Source organism: Alosa pseudoharengus, unplaced genomic scaffold (assembly GCF_046254945.1).
Source record: "Alosa pseudoharengus isolate Yale_2024_CS ecotype anadromous, Long Island Sound unplaced genomic scaffold, YU_APseudo_1.1 YU_APseudo_1.1_scf_23, whole genome shotgun sequence".
In the NCBI taxonomy this organism is placed as follows: Eukaryota; Metazoa; Chordata; class Actinopteri; order Clupeiformes; family Clupeidae; genus Alosa; species Alosa pseudoharengus.
In genome coordinates this window covers 21587859-21606909 of record NW_027468685.1, presented here as the reverse complement: position 1 = coordinate 21606909, position 19051 = coordinate 21587859, and the positions used below count along the sequence as shown (strand labels likewise).

At 39.4% G+C, this 19051-nt stretch overlaps 1 protein-coding gene across 2 annotated transcripts in view; it reads left to right on the top strand.

Moving 5' to 3' along the window:
- The first annotated feature begins 2157 nt into the window (after nucleotides 1–2157).
- Nucleotides 2158–19051, top strand: part of psmb8a (proteasome 20S subunit beta 8A) — a 339256-nt gene continuing 322362 nt past the window's right edge. Inside the window, exons 1-6 of one of the 2 annotated variants that reach the window (XM_076302011.1) lie at nucleotides 2159–2424; nucleotides 2668–2815; nucleotides 3166–3277; nucleotides 3690–3819; nucleotides 4062–4266; nucleotides 5010–5159. In XM_076302011.1, coding sequence (XP_076158126.1) covers nucleotides 2278–2424; nucleotides 2668–2815; nucleotides 3166–3277; nucleotides 3690–3819; nucleotides 4062–4266; nucleotides 5010–5104 — 837 coding nt within the window. In that variant the 5' untranslated portion in view covers nucleotides 2159–2277 and the 3' untranslated portion in view covers nucleotides 5105–5159. Of the gene's footprint in view, nucleotides 2425–2667; nucleotides 2816–3165; nucleotides 3278–3689; nucleotides 3820–4061; nucleotides 4267–5009; nucleotides 5160–19051 lie in introns of those variants that run through there. The other variant, XM_076302012.1, reaches the window with a different exon arrangement.

Below are 19051 nucleotides of genomic sequence, written 5' to 3'. Positions count from 1 at the left end.
CATTGTATGACTTTGCCAACTGTAATTTCAAATGGCTAGCAATATTTAACCAGTGCTGACTTGGTCAAATTAACGCACTGATTTAATAATAATATGACCAACATTTACTGCTACTGCATAAAAAAAACCTGGATTTATTTGATTTTATTGTGTACATCGGTTGCACATCTATGAAATGTCTAGAATTAGTCCAGCATTTCTCACTCGTTTTACAAAATTGATTCATACTGTTATTATTCATGTTGCCCAATTTGATGTAATTCCAATGAAATTGTTTAAAATAAGTTTACATATTCATGTACCGTATTTTCCGGACTACTGTATAAGTCACACTTTTTTTCATAGTTTGGCCGGTCTTGCGACTCAGGTGCAACATATATATATTATATGTTTTTTTCCTCTTCATGAAACATTTTTTGACTGGTGCGACTTATACTCCGGTAAGTATAAGTATATAAGTATATATACTCTTTTGATTCCGTGAGGGAAATTTGGTCTCTGCATTTATCCCAATCCGTGAATTAGTGAAACACACTCAGCACACAGTGAACACACAGTGAGGTGAAGCACACACTAATTCCGGCGCAGTGAGCTGCCTGCAACAACAGTCATATCAACATCATACATGTCATACAGGTGGATGTATGTATTAAGAGTACCTATTTGGATGTACTTAATATTGTCACATCAATGTTAATTGAAAACTCAAGCAATATCCTCACATTAAGTATGTTAAGGTAAAGTATAAAGATATGTTAGTGATAAGATTACATCTTTATCTGTAGCCATTAGTAGGGAACTTTGTGCATACTCAATACCTAACACATTCATCGTGGGAACACAGCATGATTCATCTTAAAGCATAAGATACAGCTCCAAGTGTACTGGTCTCTAAACATAACCTACGCTAAGAAAACCCATGTCAAAACCTTTAGCAACACTATTTGTGGGTAATTATCTGTTATCGTAAAGGATCATGGGGACACAATGAAATGGTGACCCTAAGGCAGTGGTTCTCAAAGTGTGGGGCAGGCCCCACTAGTGGGGAATAGAGATGTGACAGGTGGGGCGTGAGGAACAGGAGAAAATTGGATCTCGTGCCTATCTTTAATAATGCCTTTCTTTTTTGACAAGGAAGATCATAGATTAAAAACAAAATAACCACATACAAACATAAGAGTCAAATAGACCGACATATGAATTGAAATAACATCTGATCCAGTGGACTGAGACGGGAAATGTAACATGGATCCAAGATGTGAAAAAAATATTTTAACGTTACCATTTTGCCGGGTTGATGCAGGTGGGGTTTGAAAATTCCCCACTTTCAAAGTGGGGAATGACAGAAAAAGTTTGAGAACCACTACCACTAAGGCATCCCATGTGATAAATTCATTGCTGTAGAAAAATCTGCCAGTTCAACATAATAACATTGTGTTTGAAAGAAAACTTTGTTTCATTTCATATTTTGTGGTTTAATAGGCTAACTGTGCCAAACCTCTTTTCCTTTTTTCCACGTTACCTTGCGTGATTCAAAAATTGATTGCTCAATTGGAATGACTATTTGAACATGATAAAGTCATTCAAAACCAGACTGTTTTATGTTATCATAATGTAATGTGGACTTTTCCTTTATTATGTTCCAAGGTCCCTGTAGTTGTGTGTGTGTGTGTGTGTGTGGGGGGGGGGGGTAATTTGACAATTTATATTGTCAAATAAATAAATATGAAAAAATGAAATTCAGAAAACCATATTGTAACATGAATCATTACCAGCATAAAAGCCTTCTGAAAGTTGCTTGCAGTTACAGGCACAAGAATGTTCTTTTTTATTCTGGCACAACCTGAAGTCGGCCAATTTACCTGAATACTGGTGACGCCAAACATCCTCATTCGTAAATTGATTTGTTCATTCTAGATTAGGCAGCCAACTCGACCACGCTGCAAAATAAATAAATAAATATAGTAGCCTAAATGTATGCTAAGCAAAGATGGACATGTTTGAATCAACACAACACAATAATTATCTACAATTAAATAGCCTGTTTTAATAGTAGTCATGCCTATAGAGGCTATGTTTAGAAAAGTAGAAACACCCGTTAGTGAAAAAAGCCCTGCCCCTCAAAAAAATGTCATGGACAAACCCTTTCGGTTTCATTTTTAAGTCAAGATAGGGGGTATTGAGAAACATCGACGACCATCCGGATAATTAGTTAGAATTGTTCAGGATACGTAGTTGCATACATTTAACGTGTGCTTTACATTATTTGTGCAGGTAATGGCGCTCTTAGATGTGAGTGGATATAAACCTTATACGGAGATCCGAGCGCAGCTTTCAGGAACTGGAACACCACACCAGAACCGAACAAATCACTTTACCTTTGGCTCTCAATATCAGGAATTTGCTTTGCCAGTCGGAGTTGATGTGAGTGTAACAATGAATGTTTTGCTCAATTAAATGATACATGTGTTTTCCGGAGTGAGATGAGGCTTGGTTGTTCAATTCTGTGTAGGCTAGATGTTCATTAAACTTTCCGTGCTCATGGCAAGAGATAGCTTACACAATTGCATTTTCTTATATTATATTATTGATGTGTAGACCTGAAGCGTTTCAAATAGCATTTTCACTGGAAAATGCGCTAAATACAATTATATTTAACTTTTCTAGCCTTCGGGATTTCTGAAGTCTTGTAGTGGTGACAATGGCAATGGCGTATCAATAGACTTGAACCATGGGACAACGACACTGGCTTTCAAATTTCGCCATGGTGTTATTGTTGCCGTGGACTCTAGAGCATCTGCTGGTAGATACATAGGTAAGTAGCCTAGCCCAGGGGTTCCCAAACTTTTCCACGACAAGCCAGCCAGTGTTATTAAACCCATCGACAATACTACAGCAAATGCAAAAATACATTAAGCTAATCCTAAAAATTATTTTAGCTACAAGCATTACAGGATGGAGCATACTACAGTATATTGCTTTTATTTTTCCTTCCAACTTGCTGAGGCCCCCCTGGCACCCCCTCACGGCCCCCACTTTGAAAAACACTGGCCTAGCCTATACTATATTTAACACACACACACACACACAATGTTAATTTAAATATGATATTTTGATATGTATTAAAAACTGTAACTATTTGTGTCATTAAATAAACTTGTATAGCCTCAAAGGAAGCCAACAAGGTGATTGAGATAAATCCTTACCTTCTGGGAACGATGTCTGGCAGTGCTGCGGATTGTCAGTACTGGGAGAGGCTGCTGGCAAAAGAGTGCAGGTCTGTCTTGCTTCATCTCCTGTGCTGTTCTGGAGTATCTAAAGTCGTAACTTTATATGAAGGATGTTCAGGGAATTTTCATTTTCCTAACCCTTCTGTCATGCATGTCTTCAAGGGTGAAGGGGGATGCTCCAATATGGTGTAGCTTTACAGAGCGCTGGAAATTACACCCACAGCTTGCTAAATTGAAACTAATAGTGGTGAAAATATGGAAAAAGGGTTTTGTATACCTTATAAGCAGTTGGTTTGCTAGCTTTCAACCAAGTACCAGTATTACTACATTAACACATCTTAGCTGTGTGGACTTTGATTAATATGTTATACAGATGTGTCACACATATTTGTGAGACTGAATAAGGATTTATTCATGAGATCTTTTTATCCTTATATCTTGGGTCTTTGTTTGATATAGGCTTTATCAGCTGCGGAACAAGCAGAGGATCTCAGTGTCTGCTGCTTCTAAGTTGCTATGTAACATGATGTTGGGCTACCGGGGAATGGGACTATCCATGGGCAGCATGATCTGTGGATGGGACAAGAAGGTAGGGGATGAGAAGGGCGGTAGTGGTTCAATACATGCAGCAAAAGTGTCTAGGTCCTCAACTGTATTTCTTCAAGTGTGTATTTGTATGTTTTAAGGGGTAAAATTACATTGTAAGTGATCCCTCACACACAGGCAGAACAACTCATGAACTTCTAAAATGGTGATAAGGGTTTGTCCATCTCATTGAATGGATATGACTAATCAAATGTCTGTGGATTTGGTGTATTTGTGTACATACAGGGCCCAGGTCTCTACTATGTGGATGATAATGCCACCCGGCTCTCTGGCAATATGTTTTCGACAGGCTGTGGGAACAGCTATGCATACGGGGTAGTGGACAGTGGCTACCGTGAGGACATGACTGTAGAGGAGGCATATGAGCTGGGCAGACGTGGCATTGCCCATGCCACACATAGAGATGCCTACTCAGGAGGAGTGGTTAACAGTAAGTGACCTTATTGAATCTACTAGTTAGATTTTTTTGCACTTGCTAAGACACAAAACTGGTATTGCACAATCATTGTACTCATGTTATATAGATATATAAACATAGCTCCCCCTGCATTTGCGAAGTATTTGCATTTTATACAGCCATCGTAAATACTACTCATGGCACTCACTAAGCACCCTTCCCCTTGGACACGGTATATGTAGATTTGTTGACAAAACAGTACAAACAGTAGGCTATTGCAAAATTGCCGTAAAGCAATTTGTGATTCTCCGGGTCAGGGGAGAGCAAGTGCAATATGCGATAGTCATGCTCCTTTGATCAGCATCTTTTGATATGCAAAACTTGTCAGGTAGATCAATTATCTTGGAAAAGGTAAAGTGCTCACAAACAGATGTGAGAATTAAGCCATTTTATACATTGGAAAAATCTCACACCTCTTACTTCAATTCGTGAAAAATGGTGGCAAAAGTGTTTTGTTTATTTTTGTTGAGTATATGATTTATATAATTGAATCTTTACCTCGTCATAAAAATCGTTTCATGAAAATAAATCCTATGTAAAATAGGACACCTTCTGTTGAGTAGATATGGAAATTACTTTACATCTAATTACTTTAATTACATTCAGATGACAATGCACATGATCATTTTCCTTTTGATGTGCAACAATTTCAAACCAAGTATACATCAGGAGAATCTCTTTATTTAAAAAGTGCATTTGTGTTTGTGTATTTACAGTGTACCATATGCGAGAAGATGGCTGGATCAAGGTGTGCAAGGAAGACGTGTCAGAATTAATCCACCGCTACAGAAAGGGAATGTTTGATTCATAATCATTTTCCAGACTTACACATCATATTACATTAACCCATTGAGATACAGCAGTTCTTCACAATTTGGATAAATATGGACAATAAAGGCTTAAGAACTGAAAACTTAGTTTGTATCATTTGCTTAATGGTGTGGATGCAATATTGAATATAATAGGCTGGGATCAAGGAATATAGAACTACACATTAAAGAATTACACTTCGAAGCACAGAAAATGAAATGTGGCAATTTTCTAGGCTGATTTGACATGGAACTACTCTCATTCCGTAATAATCAAGAAACGTTGCGAACATACCATGGGCACAGCAGCATAATGACATCGCAGCACCTGAAAATAGTCCCCTAGGCTGTAACTTCCAGCAACAAGTTTGAACTGCAGCAGATTATTATGCCGGAATGAGAGTATAGTAGTTTTGGGGGGGGGGGGGGGGCAATGTCAAATTTAGGAGTGATTTTCTATTGTTTCTAAGAAGGATACCATAGGCCAAAGTACTCATAGAAAGGAAGGTTTACCAGTGCAGTGTTGCCCAAACAGGGTCTATACAGGGTCTATCTGGAAGAGTGAAGTAACCTGACAAAAGGCAACATCTGAAGTACCCTATCTAAAGCAACATGTAGACATCAAGCCACAGTAATTTTGAAAATGCTGTTTTTGAAGTTTATGTTTTAAAATTGTGGGCAAATATGTCCTCTCGAAAACAATACATTTGATTGACAACTGTTGAGCATGGATTTCTTCTGTTTTGTGACTGTCTAGCAGCCAGTAGCATAGGAAAAATACAGATAGAGAGAAGAATGGATATTGGCAAAACATCTGGATGCAAATGTCATGCAGGGTAAGGAACTGAAGCCTAGAAGACAGTAATTCAAAGCATACCTCATGATACACCATAAAATACTTCAAGAAATGCAAGCAGGAAACCTTGCATGTGTCTCTACTCCCAAATTTAAAGGAGAACTGTGAGTTTTAAGACAGATTTTTGACATTCATACCATGCATACACATGAATCAACCAAGAGGAACTCCAAAGGGACATTTACCACTAGACTGAAAATGATTGATTACTTGGACAAAGAGGACGTACCCACTGGCCCATGTCCTTCTATTTGGGAGTCACATGATTCCTAGCACAATTGCCTGGTGTACATTTTACAGGTTGTAGAGGTGTTACGGCTAGGCTTGTGTGATATAAAAAAAAGGGGGGGGGGGGGGGGTGTACAACAAAGTTGTTTGAGAAGAATAAATATTTTTAATATTTTATATAAAAAATAATTAAAATGTTATATACACTGTATATATAGCCTACTAGCATAGAAATCTATACCATAATTTTTTAAAACCAAAGTTACATTTTACCCACCATTTTTAAATCTCTTCTAGCTGCACAAGTAATATTCAACCATCATGGTTGCAAATGATGACCTGATCATTGTAGGGAAGCCTAGATCAAGTTTGATTCTTTTTACTAGACTAGAGCATTGAAAATCAGGTTTGAGTGAGTCACTGTTGATGCATGCTATGAGGTAGCGACCAAAAAAACACATTTGGTTCAGCATTTATATGTTTATTCTATCTTTTAAAACACATGCCGGCTCCAGCATGGAAACATGAAGGGGAGGCTAGACATATATTTCAAATGTATTTATTAAAGAATGTAAAAACGAATATTGAGAAAGTCAGTGTAGTGAAAAACAGCAAAACAGAAATCAAAAGCAAAAACACGAGGGAGAACACATGCATCGAGAGCAGGCTTCTTATCCCTATGCCAATCAGAGGCCATCTGCGTGCACCTGGTCATCAGTAACGAATGTTGAGAAAGTCAGTGTAGTGAAAATTGAACCAAAAGTGAGGTGCAAATCAGTTTCTAGAGGTTGTCAGGCAAAACAGAAATCAAAAGCAAAAACACGAGGGAGAACACATGCATCGAGAGCAGGCTTCTTATCCCTATGCCAATCAGAGGCCATCTGCGTGCACCTGGTCATCAGTCACCTGCCACAGACAGAGAGGGAGAAAGAGCATAGGCACACAAGTGGGCGTGACCAAGGGAGACCCGCCAGTGTCATTATAAAAGGCCTGAATGGATACTATCATGCTCTTCAAAACATAATAATTCTTCTGGGGAAAGGTTTCATTTTTAGTCTGACTTCAATTGATCAACTAAATATAGAAAGATTCAAAACCTATGGAAGGTATTATTGGTAGGTATTAAGAGAACAATAAAGAAGTCCTCCAATGAGGGGGGTTGGTTGTGGGCCAAAAATAAACTACAGTATAGTAGCAGAAAGACAGTAGACACAGGGTCTATATACGGAGAGACTCACACTGCTCACACATTTTGGATGGTGGTGTTATCTGCTCTTGTGTTCTTGTATTTTCCTCAGTCTAATGCAGTTGTTTCGCAATCACTATATTGACTATGTCTCTTGCTCAGGAGTGAATACTCATTGTCTTGCAAGTTACATTTAAATGGGTTTACTGTAATGTCTAATCTTTCTCATTACAGTACGGCAGTACAGTACAGTGCAGTACATTTTACAGTACTGTATTTAAAAAGATAAAGTTTAAAGAGGTAAAACAAAGCATAAACATAAATTAAAAGACTATAAAGTATATAAAACAAATGATAAATACCCAAGGATAAAAGGAATTAAAAGCAAGAGAATAAAAGTGTGTTTTCAGATTTGTCTTAAAGCTGGCAATTGTGTTACAGGATTTGATATAGGGAGGGAGGGAGTTCCAGAGTTTGGGGGCTACTACAAAAAGGCTCTGTCCCCTCTGGTTTTAAGGTGTGTCTGGGGGATGGCAAGGAGCTGTTGGGTTGTGGACCTGAGTGATCTGGCGGCAGAGTAAGTGGACAGGAGCTCAGAAATATACAGAGGGGCTTGACCATGGAGTGCTTTAAAAACAAAGAGTAAAACTTTAAAATCAATTCTAAATTTCACTGGTAACCAGTGAAGCTCAGCTAAAACTGGAATTATGTGCTCAAACTTTTTGGTGCCAGTGAGGAGTCTTGCAGCAGCATTCTGAACTAACTGGAGTCTATTTAAATTATATTGGGTTAGGCCTGTGTACAGTGAATTGCAGTAGTCTAAAAGTGAGGTAAAAGCATGAATGTTTCAAGATCTTTCTTAGATAAAAAAGTGCTTCAGCTTAGCTACTGTTCTAAGCTGATAAAAACTACCTTTAACAACAGAGCTGACTTGTTTATTAAAATTAAGAGAGCTGTCGAAAATGGCACCTAGATTTCTGACCTGACTCTGCAAGTTTGATGACCAAGGGCCAAGGGCATTGCTCAGGTGTTTTGTAGGGGTAGGGGATCCAAATAAAATCATCTCAGTTTTCTTGGCATTCAACTGGAGGACATTTGCTGCCATCCAGGATTTAATGTCTTCCAAACAGCTAAAAATAGTTTCAATAGATGAAGTGCAACCAGGGGAGATGGGTAAATACAGTTGTGTATCATCAGCATAGCAGTGGTATTTTAAGTTGTGCTTTTCAAGGATAGAGCCAAGGGGCAGCATGTATAGGGAGAATAACAAGGGGCCAAGAACTGATCCTTGAGGGACGCCATATTTAATATCCACTGGAGCGGATGACTTAGCACCCAGTTTGACAGAGAAAGTTCTCTTTGTCAGGTAGGATTTAAACCAGCATAAGACAGGGCCCAGTAGACCGACTCTATTTTCCAGGCGATCAATAAGAATGCCATGATCAATAGTGTCGAAAGCAGCGCTGAGGTCAAGGAGGATGAGTAATGCACATGATCCAGAGTCAATGGTAAGAAGGATGTCATTATAAGCTTTAAGTAGTGTGGATTCTGTGCTGTGGAGGGCTCTGAAACCAGATTAGAATTTATCCAATATATTAAAACTAGTCAAGAAAGAGGAAATCTGCTGGAAAACTACTTTTTCCAGGATTTTAGAAATAAAAGATAATTTCGAAATGGGTCTAAAATTACTAGGGTCGTTGGGGTCGAGATTGGGTTTTTTCAACAGTGGTTGCACCACTGCATGCTTGAAGCCAGAGGGGACAACACCAGTATATAAGGAGCAGTTCACTATAGCTAACACAATTGCACAAAGGATGCAAAGGAAAGCATGAAGGCTTAAGGTGAGAAACTATCTCAGACAGCTCAGAAGAAGACAGAGGAGTGAAATGCTGGAGGATGCTGGTAGGACTGTTGAGTTGTAGCAGAAACGCAATCCTGGGATGTGATATTAGATCTGATATGGTCAATTTTACAGATAAAATAATCAGAAAACTTATCGCAAGTTAAGGAGGTATCAACTGTGTATGCCGGATTTAAAATTGTATCAATAGCTTTAAAAAGAAGTTTGGGTCTATTAGCCTGTGAGTTAATAATCCCACTGAAATAATGAGCTTTTGCCTTTTTGACAGCGGCTTGGTAGGCTTTCAGGTGTTGCAAAAATATATCATAGGAGACTTCCTCTTCCGTTCTGCCTGTCTACAGGCTTGACGGAGAGCTTGTGTGGAGCTATTCACCCAAGGGGTTGAAGTGTTTGATTTAAGTCATTTTAATTTTACGGGGGCTATCTAAGTATAAGTATAAGTATATATACTCTTTTGATCCCGTGAGGGAAATTTGGTCTCTGCATTTATCCCAATCCGTGAATTAGTGAAACACACTCAGCACACAGTGAACACTCAGTGAGGTGAAGCACACTAATCCCAGCGCAGTGAGCTGCCTGCAACAACAGCGGCGCTCGGGGAGCAGTGAGGGGTTAGGTGCCTTGCTCAAGGGCACTTCAGCCGTGCCTACTGTTCGAACCGGCAACCCTCCGGTTACAAGTCCGAACCGCTAACCAGTAGGCCACGGCTGCCCCTAAATCTGATCCAATGTGATAGTACAAGACAGGTTAAAAATAGAGACAAGCTCATCAATATTAGTGCATGATGGCAAGTCAGTACAGAGGAAGGGAGGGAGAGGAGGCTTAAAAGAGTTGGAGAAATGAGAAGCTGTAGCTGAGTTAATGGAACGGGCTAAAACGTGAGAGGGGGCAGGGTCAGAGGGAGGGCTGGGGCAGGAAAATTCAAACTCAATCAGAAAGTGATCAGAGATGGCAGCATTAGTGATTTCAAGTTTGTCAACTGATATCCCTGATGACAGGACAAGGTCCAGTGTGTGGCCCTTGACATGAGTGGGGCCACAAACTGATTGAGTGAGGTTAAAAGAGTCGAGTAATGCTAAAAATTCATTCACCATCGGTTTAGTTGGGCAACAGACATGAATGTTGAAGTCACCAAGAATGAGCATCTTGTCTAAGTGAATGGCCATAGCAGACAGGAAATCATGTACTGTATGAAGCAGCTTGTAGATTTGGGGGGTCTGTGTACCAGTGCACATAACAGGGGGGTTTGGAAACAAATTGCAAATATAAATAGTTGAATTTCAAAAGAGGAGTAGGTTTTCACAGGAAGGATTTTGCAATTCAATATATTCTTAAAGGCTGTAGCTGGCCACCACCTAGGGTTGCCACACATTCAGGTTTTCCCGGGATTGTTCTCTTTTTTAAATGCCTGTCCCGGGAAATGGATAATCTTTCCCGGGACACCAAATGTCCCGGTTTTTTGGTGCAAAGGCACTTAAAAGTAGGCCCATTCCCTACTTTCACTTGTAATTAAATCTACGTTCTGCTCATACAATCCTACCAATCCTTACCATTCTTATGTTATCTTGATCCAGCTGTCGGAGGCACGCATGCGCTTATTTGATTGGTTAATGCAGACCTGCGAAAATAAAGTTTACCTTAACCATCAGCATCACCTAGCAACTACCGGCCACGCGCAGCAGGTCCAAGAGAGTGTGAGTGCTGGTAGTGCCTAGTAAAAAAAATACATTTAGGTTCGATTTAGTTTGCTAAAATGGGGGGCGAGACAGACGAGGAGGATGTACAATCAAATTCAGGGCCAGCGGCGAAGAAAAAGAGACACACAGTATACAACGCCGACTGGGTGAAAACTGGTAACTTTTCGGAGTGGGTAACCTACCAAGGTGATCCGTTCTCTGCCACCTGTATTTTGTGCCCAGACAAAATTGTGGTCAAGCATGAAGGGAGATTCGCTCTTGACACCCACAAGAAAACAAAGAAGCACCAGACTGCTATGTTAAATAAGAGAAAAAAAATCGAGCCATCGCTTCTTTTATGACAAAAAAGGGGTCCCTGGAGGAAGACAGGATAGCAGTGGCAGAGCTCAGTAGTGTTTATCATTGAGTGCTTCATGGCCATAGTTACCTATCTATGGATTGCGGCATTAATCTCAATACCAAACTTTTTAATGACTCCTGCATAGCACCAAAAGTGGCGTGTGGACGCACTAAAAGCAAGGCTTTAGTTCAAAATGTTCTCACCCCCTACAGTCAAGAGCGTTTAGTTACAGACAGTGGTGGAGCTAGACTTTTGTCCTTGGGGTGGCCAGAAGGTGGCCAAAGCTATTTCAGGGGGTCCACAGACTACGACAATGAATGTTCAAGAAACACAATCAATTGCAATCCAAATCTGTAAATGTTGAAATGTTTTCATAAAGTACATCTTAAATTCTTATGCATACGCCTCATTTTGAGTATTTTGCCCGACATCATCTACTTAGCAGATCATTGCTCCTACATACTTTGGCCTATAATCAAATGCCTGACCTCTTTGGAAAGCTTAGACACTGTAGTTTCTTGGACAACAATCAGAAAAACTGTGAGATGTACTGACACAGAGTTAGAGGCTAGAATATTATTTTCTCATTCTGCCGGAATAACAAGCATCTCTGAACTGACCACATTTCAGCCCTCTAGGTCATTTGAGATGACTTAGAAACACAACTGAGCCCTAGCATCAGGTCTTGTGAAGCTGTGTGCAAAAGCAGATCAATATAGAATGAAAACTACTTACTTTAGACCATTATTTGCCAAGGTATGCTCATGCGTTTTTTAAAATGCCCTATGGAAACTCCCCATAGGACTTTTGGTTATCCAAAATGCATACTGACAATCAAATGCTTACTGCACATGAACCCCTTTGTGTAGAAGCATAATCCTGGTCTCAAATGAAAGGTAACACTTTGAGGTTTCTTGTGGACTATTTAGATTGTATGCCAGGTGTTCTGATATAGACTGACTACACAAAATATGGAATAATTACAAAAAAGTCTCTATTTTTGCATTTACTTTGTTGGTTCAATGAGTGTGTATAAGATAGACTATACATCTGTACCATTAATATTGGATAATACAACATGAAGATTCAATTTCTATGGATTATTGTGAATATTTCAGTACCCAATACATTGCATCTACTTATTGTGCTGCAGCTACACTGCAGCCAGAGGTCAGGGTAGCACCAAAAGCGGAGGAGGGGAAGGGGGGCATTTTGGATCAAATTTAATTGAGACATAATAAGATTAATCTCAGAATGTAAAGCACTATACAGATTGTACATGAAACAAGAGTCAAAGCTTTCAAATGGTGTATAACATTACTATGCTAGCAATGCATAGCAATATGATGCATACAATTGATTTAGAATGTTGGGGGGAGGTGGGGGAGGGGGGTGAATGACCCGGTACTGGAACATGTGCTGCATTTAAGCACACAGGAGAAGATTTGTGTATTAAATGTAGTTTATTAACAATGTTCAATATGTACAATTTGTAAATAAATAATAATAATAATAAAAAAAACATAAATTCAAAACAATCTGACCCCATTTTGACATGAACTGACATGACATGAAGTAGTGCAGTTTTTTTTAACCATGACCAGAGGAACAGTCTGATTACCAAACCAAACTTGTAGAACACTGTAGGGCCTAGTCATGACAGTAGTTAAGTGCCAGACTACCTAACACAAGTTCAGAAGAGCATAATTCTTCTGTTGTGATGAGAAGTAGCCAAATGTTTCACATAGTCATCAATGTTGAGGACTGAACATTGATGAACAATGTTACAGAGCTGAAGAATACCCCATACTTTTCTGTTTGTTCAGACGCATCAAATTCAGGCAATGTTAAAGTGTACCCCTACACAGTGCAATATTTTCATGAAGATGAGTGTGTTAAATACGGGCTATTGGAATTTTACGAGGACCCCCCATGAAACAAGTAGAGCCATTTACGAACAAATAGTTGACATCACAGAATCAAGTGGCCTCAGTGTCAGTGCAATCAGTGCATACGGTGCTGACAATGACTCTGTCAATTATGGCAAGCATAATTCTGTTTTTCAAAAACTGAAAGTTAATCCACATATTGTAAAAGCTAACTGCAAATGTCACTTGATGACACCCTGAAAAATGCAAACAGGATTCTAAGCGCAGAAGGCTATGATGTGGAGTGCATCATTCTAAAAATCTACAGTGAGTTCTCTTGCTCTGCCAAGAAGGTAGTCTCTGAAGGAGTTTTGCGAATTCACTTTACAATACAAAGAGATTCTGAGGCATGTACCAACCCGGTGGTTATCCTTATTGCCCGCAATCCAACGAGTCTTAGAATGTTAGCCTGCCCTAAAATTGTCGTTGGGAAAGAAAGATTGCCCTGTTGTCATTGTCTGGAGGGCTTGGTGCTCAGGTGGTGATGATGCAGCAGACAGCAGTGATGACGTGACAGTGTCTGAGTGTGTTCTGTTGCTCATGCATAATGTCATGCAGGAATTTGACAGCGCAATTCGGAAGTTGGAAAATGAGAGTGTTAGTTTACTGGATGTTAATGAAGTGATGAACCGACTGCGCAGCCAATTAATCTCGCATCGCACTGACCAGTTTTATGGTAGTAAGACGAAACAGGCATACAGACAACTGAGCGCAAGAGAGCAAACAGAGTTTGTCAGATTGGCCGATGGGTTCTTTGAAAAGTGCATCATGTACCTAGAGGATAACTTTGATTTTGATGACCCATTAATATGTTACTCCAGCTGTCTTCAACTGTGCACTCCCATCGAATGGAACGCATTGGAGAAATTAGTTGAGAAAGTGGCTCTGGGAGGCGTTGATATTGATAAGCTCTACCAAGACTACACTGTACTAAATAGTGTTTTTGAAAGTATACCAGAAGAGCTGAAATGGGCATTCTTGTTCAAGAGCGTGAGAACAGCAACAGAATTGCTTAAAGTGGTGTCTTTCGTTTTGTCTATACCTGTCAGTAACGCATATGCCAAACGCGTCTTTAGTCACATGGAGGATGTCTGTTCAGACAAAAGAAATAGGTTGGCAGTAGGTTTGGTGAAAGCTGAACTGCAGGTCAGACTGAACTTTAAATTATCCTGCATGGAGTTTAAACATTTCATCGAGGGACACCAGGGACTTCTGAAAGCAGCTAAAAGGGACGAGAAATACAGATGGAGAAAGAGGTGAGAAATGTCGGTGTTCAGTTGCCGAAATTGATATAATATTAATAAAACATAGGCTAAATAAATGGAAAAAATGAAAAATGTTTTTGTATAAAAAAAAAATCTGTATAGGAAGGAGCAAGGAAGGGAGACTGAGTCCAGGGTGAGTGTGTGTGCGTCAGCTTTTGTGTGTGCGAGTGCGTCAGCGAGTGCACCTGGACAAATATAGGTAAGACATAGGCCTACTTAGGCTACCTAAATACCCCAAAATAGGTAATTCAACAGACATTACTTATTACTGTTCACCTTGTAGCCTACATTTCTGTATTATTTGTTGAATCTGTAGCCTTTTATATCGTTTGATAGGTCTGTTTGTTGCTGAATGGATCCCAAACGGCTGAAGAGGACTGAAGGATCTTGTTGTTTTTTGTTGACACAATCAAAAAAGATTATTTATTTCTGTTAACATCTGTTCTTACTTGGCCTATATGTATGCTACATTTTATGTTCTTCTTGTTTTTCTGGCATACAGATTCTGCATGGGGTAGGCTATTATCTAGAGCCTACAATTCTTGTAACCAGTAGGCCCAATCCTAGCCTAGGAATCCAATTCTGTTTTTCCGAGGAACTGCAAGAGTGGGTTTGATCAGTGGCATGGAACTCGGCCTCATCCAAGGATTCCAACGGTACCTCATTTATGAAAATCGGGCACACGGATCAAAAGTTATCTGCATTAACGCAACATCCAATAAGCTAAAACGCATAAATAACATGGTTGCTATGCTGGTTGCTGTTGGTAATTTTCGTGTACCAAAGTTAGCTGGAAACTCAGTCAAGATGAAGGTCAATCAAGAAGCAGGTTTATTCTTGTCAATGAGGCGCGTCAAGGGAGAATACAGCTTTCAGCAAAGATTGTTAAGGCCGAGCAAGATACTTCATCAGGAGCCACTTCCGGGAACCCGGATCGCACGAGGGGGGGGTCAAAATCCCCCTTTATGCAGAGCAGAGGCAGCGACTGCTCCATTGAAGTCTATGGGCATAGCTCAGAATTTTACCACATATGCTAAGGTCTTAGTTCTATAGAGTTAGGAATGTGAATTTCGGGCACGTTTTCATGATCCTCAAACCCTTGTGAACATTTCAGGTACATTTTTAGCATTTTTGAGCATTCCAGTCTGGAGAAAATCGACTTTATATCAGGTGTGCGCCGGTTATTTATGCCGCTGCTGTTGGCGGTTTGCAACGTACGCTCATCAATACGTCATCGACACGCCTCTTTATGCAGACAGGATTCGATCCCCATTTCGCGCCCATAGACATGAACTACGACGAAGTATCTTGCTCCGCCTTAACAATCTTTGCTTTCAGCTCGGAAGCTTCGACTACAAATTCTAAAGACAGGAAGAGGCTGGCCTTTTATGCTCAATTTGCAAGGGTGTGTTTCACGTGGTAGTCATAGGTGCAACGTCCTCTGATTGGCTTTCCCTTCCCGCCGTTTCCGTCAGCCACACCCAGACACACCTACACACACCCACTTACTTATTAACATACAAGACAGGCTCCTCAGGTAGAAATGTTATACAGGATGTTTTAAACATTCTTACACTTAATTCATTGTACTCCTTGTACTGAGACTATAAAAATGATACCAAACATGAATACATTTACCGTTAATAACACAAACATATGATTCAGCTAAGGTTTAACCCAGGGTCTTTGTCTACTAAGAACAGAACAAAGGAGATTGGGGAGCAGATGGTAGAGACAGCAAAAGGTATCCCGCCAGGGAAGCTTTTCACACCTACATCTGCATTGAATAGATCAAAGGGAAAATGGACAGAATACGCTCTCCATGTAAATGGGGCTAAGCCTCCACTTCGTCTGTGGCAAGAAATTATCATATAGAAATATTCCCTTCATTGCTATGGTGGTCGCTAGGTTGACATTACAGGGGTGTTTTCTAGGTTGTTGCTAGGGTAATTAGTTAGTTGCTAGTAAGCCATCTTAAGCTGGCTGCATAAAGTGATTATTTTAAGAGATACATTTTCAAACCAGAACTGTGTATAGGTCATGGTTAAAAACGTATCAGAATCTCAGAAATAATCACGTAATGCAGCCAGTTTAAGATTTTTTAAGAAGTCAGATTTTTTAAAGGCAATCAAATTTCTGCTGACTCTCTTCTGGCTGCGGTTAAAGGTCAGCGCCTCCTGAGAGGCCTGAAGGGTCAGTTCTGAGGTTGTTGGCTGCTGGAACCGAAAAATGGACTGCATTTTCTTAAAAGACAATGTGACTGAATGTGACTGAAGTGCGGGCAAAGTTTGCACAGAAATGTACAATTTTTCCCACCCTCAGGCATAAAAAAAAAAGGTTTGGTTCCTGTTGGTTGTCAGTTGAGGCCATGTTGAGGCCATGGGTCGGTAGGGAATTTTTTTTTTTTTTTTTTTTTTTTTTTCCAGTGGCAGTAAGGGATAGGTAGAAAATCAATCCCTCCAGGATTTCTCGAGGTTTTTTGAGACTGTTGCGACCTAAAATGCCTGGATGGAAGTTGCAGTGATTTTAGCTGTTTCTTGCGGAGAAATTGCGGGAGGAAGTGGAAATTGCAAAAATAGTTTACATTTAGGGCAATTAAGGTTAGTAAGACCAAAATCACACTGATAATCTTGATGCTTATTAAAAAGGATAATCAAAGGTAAACAGTAAGGATTACAGAAAATCAAAGTAGGCCTACTTTATTTGTGAAAATGCTTTGACTGAGGTAATTCACAAAGCAGTATAGTAGAACTGTCCAAAAAAGACAGTCACCTAAAGAGATGGCATCATGTCATATGTTTCAATACATTCATATATTTTGTAATTCATATTAAGTTCATATCTTTTTAATAATTCATAGTCTGTGGCCTGCATAATTACTAATATCCAAGTAAGTATCTAGTAATTTCATATTGATTTAAACTATTTGACTACACTTCTGTTTAATGTCATTACATTGGTGGTGTACGTCTAATTGACTGCCTGCCCCTTTAAGGACGTGAGAGTAGCCTAATTACTTTTCTGAGTGGATTGGAAGGCTTGCATCTCACTGTGTTCGGCTACGAGTGTAAATCACTTTTTGCATAGTGCATTACCATATGTGGATGCAATTGGGAATGTCTTCTATGTCATTAGTTAAAATAAATGTTAAAAAAAACCAACTCGAATGAAATCATTCTTGGATCATAGAAGAGGTAAATGTCTTGCAATTTTATTAATTTCTATGATTTTGGTAGCACTACTCAAACTAAGCCCACAAGCTAGCAAACATAAGCTTGACATAACACGACATAAGCTAAAAGGACATATCCAGGTAAACGTTTGCCAGTGGGTTGCATAGCCTACTCAAAAGTCAGTAAACCAAGTAGGCCTTAATTAACTTACTTTCATAGCCTAGGTAGGTTAGCAACACCAGGTTGAGAGATGGAAGTAAGCAGATCGTTAACGTTAGCCTTCTATTTATTGTCATCAAAACTGCAGAGGAACGAACACTTAGGGCAGTCTTTGGTGTCATATGCAGAAGGTGCAGAAGTAAGTGTGGCATCTGGCTCAATATTCTGCGCGAGGGACTGTTGCGGTAGGTGACATTTCACAGTGAAACTACGATGATTGGTCAAATTTGCGAAAAAGTTGCGGTGTTTGGACAAAATTGCGAGTGCCTTGGTAAGTGACGAAAACAATCGTCTTCGTGAACAGCTGTGCATAGGCTACTTTGTAACAGAGAGAATACGCTCATCCCTATACATAACGCAAGGGGTAATTAATGTAATTATAGTTCGCCTTTTATTTGTGGATTTATTTAATGTAGCCTAGACTATTTAGTGTTATTTCTTCCCCAAGCTCATAAAATAAATTTGGGTCGCACATAAATTGACAGGGTCGGTCGGAAACCGGAACCCAAGACATTTTTTTTTTATGCCCCACTAATAATAATAAGAAAACTTAAGAAGAACAATAGTGGGCTTGCTGGATCAAACCCACTAATAATAAGAAAACTTAAGAAGAACAATAGTGGGCTTGCTGGATCAAACCCACTAATAAAGTAAACTTAAGAAGAACAATAGTGGGCTTGCTGGATCAAACCCACTAATAATAAGAAAACTTAAGAAGAACAATAGTGGTCTTGCTGGATCAAACCCACTAATAATAAGAAAACTTAAGAAGAACAATAGTGGGCTTGCTGGATCAAACCCACTAATAAGAAAACTTAAGAAGAACAATAGTGGGCTTGCTGGATCAAACCCACTAATAATAATAATAAGAAAACTTAAGAAGAACAATAGTGGGCTTGCTGGATCAAACCCACTAATAAATAAATAAAGTAAACTTAAGAAGAACAATAGTGGGCTTGCTGGATCAAACCCACTAATAAATAAATAAAGTAAACTTAAGAAGAACAATAGTGGGCTTGCTGGATCAAACCCACTAATAAATAAATAAAGTAAACTCCGCAAGCCCACAGCGGATCAAACCCACTAATAAAGAAAACTTAAGAAGAACAATAGTGGGCTTGCTGGATCAAACTGTAAGAAGACGCTCGCTCATAAATTATATATATATATATATATATATAGCCTCGGAAACATAT